The sequence below is a fragment of the Schistocerca piceifrons genome, chromosome 9 (assembly GCF_021461385.2).
Source record: "Schistocerca piceifrons isolate TAMUIC-IGC-003096 chromosome 9, iqSchPice1.1, whole genome shotgun sequence".
NCBI lineage: Eukaryota > Metazoa > Arthropoda > Insecta > Orthoptera > Acrididae > Schistocerca > Schistocerca piceifrons.
The window spans coordinates 204,108,907-204,122,232 of NC_060146.1; the positions used below are offsets into that span (position 1 = coordinate 204,108,907).

The 13,326-nt window shown below is 40.9% G+C and overlaps 1 protein-coding gene across 1 annotated transcript in view; it reads right to left on the minus strand.

Annotated features, from left to right (window-relative positions):
- LOC124717343 (beta-1,4-glucuronyltransferase 1-like) overlaps nucleotides 1–13,326 on the minus strand; it is an 88,283-nt gene that overhangs the window by 73,146 nt on the left and 1,811 nt on the right. Inside the window, exon 3 of the mRNA XM_047244173.1 lies at nucleotides 5,805–6,031. Within this exon, the coding sequence (XP_047100129.1) occupies nucleotides 5,805–5,966 (162 nt within the window). The 5' untranslated portion in view covers nucleotides 5,967–6,031. The remainder of the gene's footprint in view (nucleotides 1–5,804; nucleotides 6,032–13,326) is intronic.

The following is a 13,326-nucleotide window of genomic DNA, read 5'->3' on the forward strand; positions in this document are numbered from 1 at the left end:
GTTCCCACAATCAAACACTTTGGATAAGTCACTGAAAATTCCTATTGTTGACATTTTACTATTTAAAGACTGTATTATATGGGCAGTGAAATTTTATATTGCTGTCTCAGTGGAACAGTATTTCTGAAATCCAAACTGTGATTTACTAAGTATCCCATTACTGCTGAGATGGCTAACCACTCTTGAGTACATTACTTTCTTGAAAATTTTTGAAAATGCTGGAAGCAAGGATACTGGCTGGTAACTGTTGACATCTGTAGTGTCCCCTTTCTTGTAGAGAGGCTTGACAATGGCATATTGTAACCTGTCCCGAAAAATATACCTTGAGTTAGTGATGCATCAGATGTTGCTCAGAACATCAGCTGTAACTGCTCCACATTGTTTTAATATCTTGTTAGAGATGTCATCTACTCCAACAGAATATTTATTTTTCAAAGATTTAATGATTTTCCTCATTTCATTTCATAAGAGGTTGTCAGATGAAAATTAATCTGACTAGGATTTCTCAAAACTGACTCTTCCATGTACTGCTTGGCTTTTTCTTTTGAACTATTCTCACCAATTTTTCACCTACACTTTAAGAAATGGTTGTTAAATACATTAGCTACTCGTGTACTGTTGGTTAGGCTGGTCTCATTCTCTTTAATAGTAACACTACCTACCCCAGTGGTTACTTTTCCTCTCTCTTTTCTAAAAACATTCCATACTGATTTGATTTTATTGCCCAAATTGTAAATTTCTCTCTAATATACGAATGTTTTGATTTTCTGACAAATTTTCTCAGTATGTTACAATAATTTTTATAGTATAAAATTACTTCTGGGTCTTTACTAATTCTTGCTGCCTCATAAAATTTTATTTTCCTTTCTGAAGACACTTTAATACCTATAGTGATTGCAGGTTTCTTTGAAAACTGTTTGGTGCTATATTTAGTAATTTTTTGGGGGAAATAAGTGTTCAAAAAGGGATAAAAATTTATCAAGAAATAGGTTGCATTTATCATTGGCATTTGGCTCATTATATACATCTCCCCAATTAACATTTCTTAAACATACTCTGAAGTACTCTACAGATACTAAGTTGACCAGCCTTACATTTTCCCTTAATGGTTTCTGAACTGTACACCCTGCTAATTTTTGTAAGTTAATCAGTTGTGCATCATGATCTGATAATCCATTTATCACAGGGAAACCACATGTTAGTTTTACATCCTCTTGCTGCACAAATACATTATCTATTAGAGTACTGCTGTCTTGAGCTATACATGTAGTGAAATTGGTCACTGACTCTAAATTATATATCATTAACAACATTTCTAGTTCACTTTTACTATCAGAATTGCTTAGAAAGTTTACACTGAAATCACCACAGATTAATAACTAGGGAGTCAAACTTTTTTGTGAGTAGCTCCCAATCTCCTAATGGGGACCTGTACACTGTTGCTAATATCAACACTACATTATCTAGCTGTAGTTCACATGCACAAACTTCAGAGTGTTGATTGACACAAAATTTGCTTACTTCTACAGTTTTTTACTTATACCCTTGTTTTGTGTCAATGGCAACTCCTCCTTTATCCATGCTAGATCTGCAAGTGTAAGATGCTAAATTATACCCATTTATACCGACACTTTCCATCCCCACAGTCACATAGTGTTAGACAGACAGAGTATATCAATCTCATTCTTATTTTTTAGATCATCTAAACACACTAACACCTCATCTACTTTATTTTTTATTCCCCTGATATTTTGATGAAGTATATATATGAGCAAGGTTTCTACGGCTGCCGCCGACTCTCGCATCCCAATCTCCATCGTTCACGGTCATTGCAGTCTCCTTCATTAAGACCTCTCGCCGCCATTGCTTCGTTGATGTCGTCTTTCCAGCACCTCGCAGGTCTACATCGCTTTCTTCTGCCATACCCGTTTTGGCCATCTTTTGTCTGGCATACGCTGTAAGTGATCATACCAGAGTAGGTGCTTCCTTTCTATGTAGTCTAGGATTGTGCTTTTGACATTCATAACCTCTCTGATCCTATCATTTCCAATATAGTCAAGTCTGGAGCATCCACAACTCCGTCTCCAAAAATCCATCTCGACAGCCAGCAGGCAATCTTTCTGCCTCTGAGTTAGATCCCACGACTCTGAAGTAAACTGATAATAACCTTAGCTTTATCCCTCTTTACTGTACATGAAGCTTCTTTTATTCTATTTTTCTTGATTATTGCCTGTCTGGATTTTGGTTTTAACTAAGAAACCTGTCTGCCTGGTCCCATTAACCCCAGGGTCATCCCTTCTGTGACTGTGGTTCCCCTTACAGTATCTGCTAACAGAGAAGCTAACTTATCTTTTCCCTTCCTACTTAAGTGCAGGCCATGTGTAGTGTGTCACCACCTATCAATGGCATCAACTGGAACAACGCTCATGTGAGATTTTGCTGGTGTCTGGAGCATCCTGTTCAGCTCAGTGTTAACATGCCTTATAGATGAGTTTACCAGGGCAAATCAAGGCACTGAAAGACCTCCACAAACCCCACATTTGTGAGTCCAGTTTCTGCTCCTATTTTGTCCAGATCACTCCTAATACTATATCTTGGATTCATAGCCAGGCTGTTTCCTGCTCCCCCAACTGTAATTACCTGATTTTCCTTCTCAAAGTCCCTACATGTCAGGTGAAAGTTTTACAAAACTTGTGACCTGGTACCCTTCACTTAATTTCTCCTGAAGCTGCTGGGCTACACCCCTTCCATGACTGCTACCTACAAGCAGAATTCTCTTTTTCCTATTCTGATTTCATCCTGACTTGTCTTTTTTTTTCTTTAAGCTAATATTCTGCTTCAAGATCCATTCAGCTACATCTGGATGAGGCCCTTCCTCCACTACTTCAGATAGTAAGCCAAAGGGCCCGAGTTCAAGTCTCGGTCTGGCACACAGTTTTAATCTGACAGGAAGTTTCATATCAGTGCACACTCCGCTGCAGAGTGAAAATCTCACTCTGGAAACATCCCCAAGGCTGTGGCTAAGCCATGTCTCTGCGATATCCTTTCTTCCAGGAGTGACAGTTCTGCAAGATTCATGGAAGAGCTTCTGTGAAGTATGGAAGGTAGGAGACGTACCGGCAGAATTGAAGCTGTGAGGGCAGGTCGTGAGTCATGTTTGGGTAGCTCAGATAGTAGAGCACTTTCCTGCAAAGGGCAAAGGTACCGAGTTTGAGTCTCTGCCGGCACACAGTTTTAATCTGCCAGGAAGTTTCTTTGCTTGCTACTTTTTCCCAGCATGCCATCTCTTTTTCTTTGCTTATACTACATAATTCCAAATTTGCATTTTCTAATTCAGCCATAAGGGCACAAATCTTTGCCTCCCGTTCTGCGATTTTTCTGCCCATTCAACATAACCTACATTGCCATGGAAAGCCTCATTATCTACACACATTTCCTCACTTCTACATTCGCCCCAATGAAACCGTAACCTACAGTCTTCACAGAACACCCCCTCCTTCAGATTTCTACGGCAACCACACATGATTTGATAGAAAAATTTATGCAAAAGCAGAGAATAACTTGATGCAAGATCTCTGAAGTTTCATAGCCTGTACTAATACGTAACTAAACCCTAACTTAAAAAAACTTTTAAACTTACTTTTGAAAGTTCTAATTAGCTAACTAAACTCTGTATGATGGACACGAATTAATTTAACTTTGAACCGCTAAGTCTAGTAAAAAAACTAAAGATCTACACTCTTCCAAAATTTACACCTAAAATGTAAACAAAACTAACAACTATCAGCCTTTACAAAATACTTCCTTTTCTATCCAAATATGTTCGGAAAAGTGAAACCTTCAATATATAACCTAGCGAAGTAGTAAATGCACTCATCTAAAATGTAATATTAACTAAATTAGCTCTTACTTCAATATTAATCACTTTACTCAATGAGAGCTTCATTGACATGCATGAGTATGAACACTTTAAATCAGAAGTGTTATGCTATTAATCTGTGCATGAAAGAATTATATGTATAATGTTTTAAGTTAAGCTCATGCATGTTGGAAGGAAATAAATAAATACAAAATTATTGCCTAAAGCAGCTACCTGTGCTAAGTAGCTTGCAGTTGGACATCTAGCTGGGCCAGTGGCACGCGAGCGGTTTTTTTCGAACTGTGATAAGTACTTGTGGGGTGCATTCAGTGACATCTCCTTTTGCAGTCCTACGGTTTCTCACAATACCATAGACAGCAATTTAATATGTGATAGAGCCACTAATGTGATACTGAAGTCATGAATAACTAGACATAGCTTGAAAACGGCAACTGTAGCCGAAATAGTTCTGTTGCAATACAGAACTTCAATTGCAGCAACGGACTTGAATTTTTAAATATATAATGTTATTACAAGACTTATATCACACTGTGTGCCCAGGAGAATGTGAACTTTACTGAAATGTTCAACACCATGGTGAGTTGTCACAAATACGACCCATTGAAAAAGAAAATAAATAAACAAATAAATAAAAATAAATCAAACTAAAATAAGAAGTCAAACTAAACACAACAGTAGAGGAACACATTACACTTATGTATGTTTTACAAGTGCTATAGGTAGAAACATAGGAATTATCCAAATATCAACAAGAAATGTCTACATCCCTACTCTCCAAAACCACTGAAAAGCACAGCAGAGGGTAATTCCCACTGCACCAGTTTGTAGGGGAAGAATGGATGTTCAAATCACTCTAATTAGTCTAATGTTGTCCCCACAATCCCTATGGTGCCAGTACATAGTGGCTTATAATATATTCTTTGATTCATAACTTAAATACGGTACTTGAAATTTTGCAACTTGGCTTTTTGGGGTAGTTTGTGTCTATCACCAAGCATCCGTCAGATCAGTTTCTCCGTGCGCCCCCCCCCCCCCCCCCCCCCAATGGGTCAAACAAACCTGTCACCATCTGCATTGTCCTTCTTTGTATGCATTCAATATCCCCTGTTACTCCTGTGTGGTAATGGTACTACACACTTGAGAAATGTTCTAGGCTGGCTTGCAAGCAATGTGCTTTATAGCCCGATTCCATTTCCTCAATATTCTACTAATAAATTAAAGTGTGGCACCTGCTTTACATACAACTCAACCTACACAAGTGCCCCTTTTTGTACCCCTACCAACAGTCCTGCATAGGCATTTCTGTAAAGTCACTGATTACAACTGTAACTCACTGGTATTTCGTGTCATGAGCAATTTTACATAACTGAACATTTGAAGCAAGTAGCCAATGTTTGCGCCACTCTGGAAACTTACCTAGATCTGACTAAGTATTTGTGCAGCAGTTTTCAAACACTACTTCATTACACATAACTGCATCATACATGTAAATGCTAAGGTTACTGTCAGTATTGTCTGCAAAATCATTAATACACAACAGCAATGACCCCAAGTCAATTCCCTAGGGCACACCTGAAGTTATTTCTACTTCTGTCAATGATTCCACCCAAAACAAAAAACTGTGGCTTCCCCACCAAGAATTCAACTCCAGTCACAAATTTTGCTCAATACTCCACAGACTCATATTTTCGGTAATAAGCATATACGCGATACCGAGTCAAAAGCTTTTCGGAAGTCAAGAAATACTACATCTACTCGACAGCCTCGATCCGCAACTTTCAAGATGTACTACGAGGAAAGCGCAATGTTTTCCTCGCCAGTCAACACAGAAGAGGTCACCGTGTTTGAGGTATCTCGTTAAGTACGACTTATAAGAAACGGCAGGTGGCTGACGTCTTCGGGATGCTCTCGAACACGGAATTACCTGAGTGCCGGCGGCGACCAGGAGGGGCTCGGCGTGGCCCGTGGCAGGCTGGCGGCGGTGGCGCGACTCGAGCCGGCTCAGCAGCACCAGGTGCACCACCTGCAGCACTGCCACCACGCCCACCAACAGCAGCACCACCTTCCCCCAGAGCAAGTGGTGCATCCTGCCACAGCGCCTCTTATCACCTCATCTTACAGTGCCAATTACTGTTACACTACTGAACACACCTGAAACAAAACAGGGATGGAAAATATTGTAGCACCCACAGTGACATAGACAACAAGCACAACAATTATGCTTCCTATAACAGAGGCTGAAGTCAGGAAGACAATACAGAAAGTAAAAAACAAGGAGTCAGCAAGTGTAGCTGAGGTTCCTGTCTCTGTTCTGAAGGCGTGCACAGGCAGCCCACAAGTTCCACTGACAAATATACAATAACGATCCTGTTAGTTCCAGTATTTTTCCACGAAAGACTAATGAGTTAGACGTATAAATATAGCTTTTTTTTTAAAAAAATAAAAGGACAGTTTGGTTTCTGAAGTGGGACAAGTATAGTATCAGCCACTTTACAATTCACTGAAGAGGTTCTCGAAGCACTTGGCAAAGATGACTGTGTTACAGGCGCATCCTTAGACTTTTTCAAGCATTTTGACACTTCTGACCATAAAATACCACCAAACGAGGTAGAAGCACTAGGTGTAAGAGGAATAGTAGATGAGTGGTTACAGTCTTACCTGGAAAACAGTATGAAAAGACAGATTGTTAATATGTCTGCTGATGATAAATTATTAGTGAAAAAATTGTCAGACAAGAACAAATAAACACAGGTACGTCTCAGGACAGTGTATGGATACAATTCATTCTCTCTCTCTCTCTCTCTCTCTCTCTTTGTCTGTCTGTGTGTGTGTGTGTGTGTGTGTGTGTGTGTGTGTGTGTGTGTGTTCTCTGGCAGTATAAGATGTGGGGGAAAAGTTCTCTTTGGTGATGACAGCAACATCATAGACAATGATAAAACACCAGAATTGCTATTAGAGAAAGCAAATGAAACCCCCAAGGATGTTTACGATTGGGCAGTATGTAATAAATTGACATTAAGCCTACACATATGGACCTAGAGTTGCCACCATCCTGCACAACTCAACAGGATGCTCAGCACACTGGTTCATAGGGCATACTCGATATCGGACGAAGAAAGTCTGCACAAAGAACTCAAACACTTAGAAAATGTGTTTCACAAGAACGGATACAGCAAACGACAGATTCAGGCAGCCTTCAGATGACGGAAACACTGCAGAAACCCAGATGAAGAACAGTCTATAGATGAGAAAACAAGCCTTGCCTCTCTACCCAGGCAACGCGACATCAAAAATTGGGAGACTGCAAAAACAACACAAAATTGACACGGTCTTCCGACCACCATCCAAGATACGGGCCCTACTGGGGACAGTGAAAGACGGATTTGCCTTCAAGAAAGTGGGCATATATAATATTCCATGTGGTTGCGGCAAATCCTACATTGGTCAAACAATCTGAACAGTCGAAGACCACTACAAAGAACACCAACGCCACACGGGCCTAGTCCAGCCCACCAAATCAGCACTGGCAAAACACTGCTCGGAAACTGGACACAACGCGAAATACGAAAAGACCAAGATTCTGGCCCCTACCAGTTTCTACTGGGACAGCGTCTTCAAGAAGGCCATTGAAATTCACGTAATGGACAATCTCATGAACCGAGACACAGGTTTTCAACTTAGCAAGGCATGGCAACCATTACTTAACTCCATCAAGGAGTCACGCCACAAGCGAACACAAGACCCTTCTATGACAGCATTCTGCATCTTCCACCACCCGGCGCGATGCCGGGGTGGGCGCATACCTGGGTTGGCGCCTGCAAACAGATTGTCAGCAGCCGCAATCGAAGGGTCGGCGCTCACAAACGGAATGTCGGCGGCCGCAACAGGAAGTTCGGCGGTCGCAATCGGACCGTCGGTACAGGGAATCAAAGCCCAAATAATGGACATAAATAACACTGACAATGAGCTGCCCGACCAGTCCATCATAACCACCTGATGATGGTGGAAAGGTTATTCGCTGAAATATCGTGGGACTTCAACTATCGCATCTGGCTGCACACCCGAGAGCTCTGGAAACAAAAACAGTACAGTGATGCTAGTGGGAGCACGCAGGGACCTGGTGGAGAGAGGGAAGGGCAGGTAGGTGGAGAGGGGGGAAAGAGGGGGTGCGGGGGTGCAAAGGAGGAGATAAGTAAAAAGACTGGGTGTGTTGGTGGAACAGAGGGCTGTGTAGTGCATGAATGGGAACAGGGAAGGGGCCAGATGGGTAAGGACAATGACTAATGAAGGTTGAGGCGCTGCTGCTTGTAGGCTGGCTTTGTTGGCCGAAAGCTCATTTTGTGACAGTCTTTTTGTCGTGCCTATCTGAAGTCAGCACCTCTGCTATATGGTGAGTAGCAACAATCCTTTTCATAATATTGTAATAACCACGAGTAGTAGTCTTATCCACTGTAAAGAACTATGTAAAAAGTTAGGTATTCTTAGCCCACCAAAAGAGTACATCAACTATCCTGTTGTATAAACCAGGGAAAACATTACTAAGAATTTCAATAATAGTTCTACACATAATCATAGAACAAGAGCCAGTTTCGACTAACGTTACCAAAGAAAAACAAACAGAAAATTCAAAATAGAATGTTCTACCTGGAAATAAAATTGTGTAATAAACTGAGTATGAAGATGAGAAATATTACTAAAATACATCTGTTCAAAAAGGCAGCTAAGGTGTTCTTCATATGTAATGCATACTATAGAAATAAAGATTATTTAAAGGACTCAATGGTAGTGGTTAGTAATGAAAGGGGACAACAATAACACCCTGTGTCATTATAAAACATGATCACAATATAATGCTTTTGCAAGAAACCCCTGTGTCAAGATCTACAGAAAGTGATGGTAATGACTTGTCTGTCTCCTGAGCTCAACATCTCATTTGATGCTGACTCAGTTTTTCAGGCAGACTGAGAGGTGGCCATGAAGATGTGCATAAGGCATAGTTGCATGTCTATTGGCCTGGAGTCAGTTTTCCAAACAGACTGAAGTGAGTGCAAGGCTCATACCCAGTGCTTTTTTTCTAAAAAAAAATTTGAGGGTACTCCGACAGGGGTTATAATGCAGCGAAAATTAGTTATAACTGAAGCACGGGATACCACCCGTCTGCTTTTAGCCATGACATCATCAACATGTCGAACTAAAAAAAAAGTATCAGACTCTTCAGTTGACTTTACAGTTCAAATGAAGCAGGCAATACCGAGGAATACAAACATACAAGAGAAAGTGGTATTGAACACTTCAGTTTACATCGCCTCAAATGAAGCCTGCGATTTGAGTGTACGCATATCTGTTTAGCACTACCATTGCCCACTATAAGCAGGCGAAGGCACTACATACTTGTCAAACTGGCTGCCAGTGATTCAGTTGTTGTGAACGGTTGCCACAGCTACGAAATGCTTGAAATAGTAAATGACATCGATTTTCCCACAAAAAACTGCACTGGTATCATTCGTATTGCAATTACCAACATGAAAAAATGAAATAAAAAATTTATGTCCGTGAAATAAATCTTTGGCACTCTTCCAAGTTCTCAACATCGTAAAAAAATTACTTTGTCGATGAAAAAGTTTAGGGGTACACATCCCCCAGTGTTCCCCCAGAAAAACAGCACTGCTCATATCTACAAATTTGTGGTTCAGGAGGTGCCAGTGGGTGTTCTTAGTGTGTGCAGTGATGCAGTATGCAACTGTGTTTTACGTTATTATAAATTATTGGCCCGAGGCATTTTGCTCTGATTGTTGCCAGCATCATATTTAAAGTACCAGGGAAGCAGGTTGCTAGCCTTCCTTGCCCCGGGTCCCATTGGGTTTTACCCCTAACGGCTGAGGGACTAACCGGTGGATTTGGTAGTCTTTGCCGTATGAGCACAAAGGTGACCACGACTCAGAATATGTCCGAGATGCCCAGCCTTATTCCAAAGTAACTGGTATCCCGACTATCGGGACCACTTACTTGGCCACTCATACATTGCTCGTGGTTCATGAACTAGGACATGACTACAGGAACCCACACCATGAACCACAAAATGGTCAATAGATTGCAGTGCAATAAAGCAGCTGGGGTGGATGAAATTCGGTCGGAACTCGTCAAATACAGTGGAATGTCAGGTCTTAAATGGCTACAGAGGATAATTGAAATGGCCTGGGAGTCGGGACAGGTTCCATCAGACTGGACAAAAGCAGTAATCACACCAATCTTTAAACATGGAAACAGAAAAGATTGTAACAACTACAGAGGTATCTCTTTAATCAGCATTATGGGTAAAATCTTCTCAGGTATTGTTGAAAGGAAAGTGCGAGTATTAATTGAGGACCAATTGGACGAAAATCAGCGTGGGTTTAGGCCTCTTAGAGGTTGTCAGGACCAGATCTTTAGCTTACGGCAAATAATGGAGAAGTGTTATGAGTGGAATAGGGAATTGTACCTATGCTTTATAGATCTAGAAAAGGCATATGACCGGGTTCCTGGGAGGAAGTTATCGTCTGTTCTACAAGATTATGGAATAGGAGGCAAACTTTTGCAAGCAATTAAAGGTCTTTACATGGATAGTCAGGCAGCAGTTAGAGTTGACGGTAAATTGAGTTCATGGTTCAGAGTAGTTTCAGGGGTAAGACAAGGCTGCAACCTGTCTCCACTGTTGTTCATATTATTTATGGATCATATGTTGGAAACAATAGACTGGCTGGGTGAGATTAAGATACGTGAACACAAAATAAGCAGTCTTGCTTATGCGGATGACTTAGTTGTGATGGCAGATTCGATTGAAAGTTTGCAAAGTAATATTTCAGAGCTAGATCAGAAATGTAAGGACTATGGTATGAAGATTAGCATCTCTAAAACGAAAGTAATGTCAGTGGGAAAGAGATATAAACGGATTGAGTGCCAAATAGGAGGAACAAAGTTAGAACAGGTGGGCGGTTTCAAGTACTTAGGATGCATATTCTCACAGGATAGCAACATAGTGAAAGAACTGGAAGCAAGGGGTAGCAAAGCTAATGCAGTGAGTGCTCAGCTACGATCTACTCTCTTCTGCAAGAAGGAAGTCAGTACCAAGACTAAGTTATCTGTGCACCGTTCAATCTTTCGACCAACTTTGTTGTATGGGAGCGAAAGCTGGGTGGATTCAGGTTACCTTATCAATAAGGTTGAGGTTACGGATATGAAAGTAGCTAGGATGATTGCAGGTACTAGTTGATGGGAACAATGGCAGGAGGGTGTCCACAATGAGGAAATGAAAGAAAAACTGGGAATGAACTCTATAGATGTAGCAGTCAGGGCGAACAGGCTTAGATGGTGGGGTCATGTTACACACATGGGAGAAGCAAGGTTACCCAAGAGACTCATGGGTTCAGCAGTAGAGGGTAGGAGGAGTCGGGGCAGACCAAGGAGAAGGTACCTGGATTTGGTTAAGAATGATTTTGAAGTAATAGGTTTAACATCAGAAGAGGCATCAAAGTTAGCACTGAATAGGGGATCATGGAGGAATTTTATAAGGGGGGCTATGCTCCAGACTGAACGCTGAAAGGCATAGTCAGTCTTAAATGATGATGATGATAAATTATTGGGTGCAAATTGTGTGTAAACCAAAGAACACTATACAACAGGGACTAACCAAATGAGAAATTCCAGTTGTCAACACACTGAACACATTTTCAGGAGGATGAAGTTTACTCTGTATGGTCAATCCTGATTTAGGTTTCCCACGATTTTCCAGAATCATTACAGGCAAAGTCCAGGAGCAAAGTCATGTCTCACGACCCGTCCTATCATCTTAAAATATACTTGCATTTTCTTTGTGTCTGTTATTTTTTTCACTGCATTATGGTGACAAATCACATACCACTGGATGAATTAATAAACCAAATGAAATGTATCAATCACAGGTGATTTTTCAGGGTTGTAACTGATGTCCTCACTATAATTGAACACATTACATGGAGAGACACTAACAAGGTTATCTTTCAAATTTATTACAAACTAGATACACACACATTGCAATATTTCCATTGCATTGCACTGTGATCAATCTTACCCCACTGGATTTGCCATGCACCTAATGGAGTATAGATGTAAATGTAGATTTTTGATCTGTAAAAAGTACAAAGCATGGGAATACAAGTTACACGGCACACTTCTCAAAAACCACTGGCAGAAGTCATGAGACATGCAAAATAATCTGGGTTATGGGCTTGAATTTCCTGAAGGAGGTAAGGGTGCAAATCATCTTCATTCCACACATGCCATACTGTGGAATGGCTTACATTCATTCCTCAAGCAACACTCTGCTAGTTTGTTGAGGGCTGGTCCTGCAGTGCTAAAATCTCCTCTTCATGCTCTGGCATATGCACTGTGTGCAGACGACTGTGTATGTCACGCCTTTGCACCTGCCATCACAAAATAAACACATCAGAAGTGCACATGCGCCATTACGATACCTTGTCAGTGGACAACTCACCTGAACCGCATCAGTCTCTCTTAGGGACTTGTGGATGACGGTGCATGTGCCTCCACCTGCTGCCCCATAAGAACTGTGCCTGTCAGTCCTTTTATCCCAAGAAAAGTATACCATTCCCCATGCACTGTGCACAGTACCAAATACAAGAGTGTCCCCATTTCTTGACACACTGACGCAGGGCGAACCAGACTCGTGCACTGTGCGCAGGTACCGCCCTCTGTACGACACTGTATCAACGAGGCATTTGCAAAGCCAAATACAATGCTTTCTGGTCCCAGCAAATGTCAGAAGAAACTCTGTGGTGTTATCCCACCCAGACTACCTGCTACTATTTCGACTTGGATGGTGGGTTGTGTGCCTACCTTCTTGGCAGTGCGTGATGCTGTTACGTCACGCCTAGTGCTGAATGCAAAGTGATATGGACATGGGTTGCTATGTGGAAGTTTCTTGTTGATTCATTCCACCAGCCCTCTCATTTTTTACATTCATTTTAGAAACAACCTATACATAAACAAGTTTCACATATATTCAGAAGTATTTGCCCACACAAACAAGGGTGAAATTTTAATCAATTTTTATCATGTTATCATATCACATAGATTAGTTCCAAATTTGTTCAACAATGGCTGTTTCTCTTGATGTACATTTAAGTGGCTGCCAACATTAAAAAAGCAAACATCTATACTCATATTAGCCAGAAATTAATTATCCAACACAGAACTATATAGTGATCTCACCCAATTCCGTGGTAATTTTGGTGTTGTTATGAGAAGAGTGTCATCTATACATTGACAAAGTAAGTAAGTATGAAGAAAGACTGTGGTTTGGAATTGTGTACGCAATGAGATCGTTGGAGACTGCTCAAATTTGTTTTGGACAAGGAAATCGGCTGTGACAATTCAAATCATCTTAGGATTTATATTAAAAGTGATTTAGG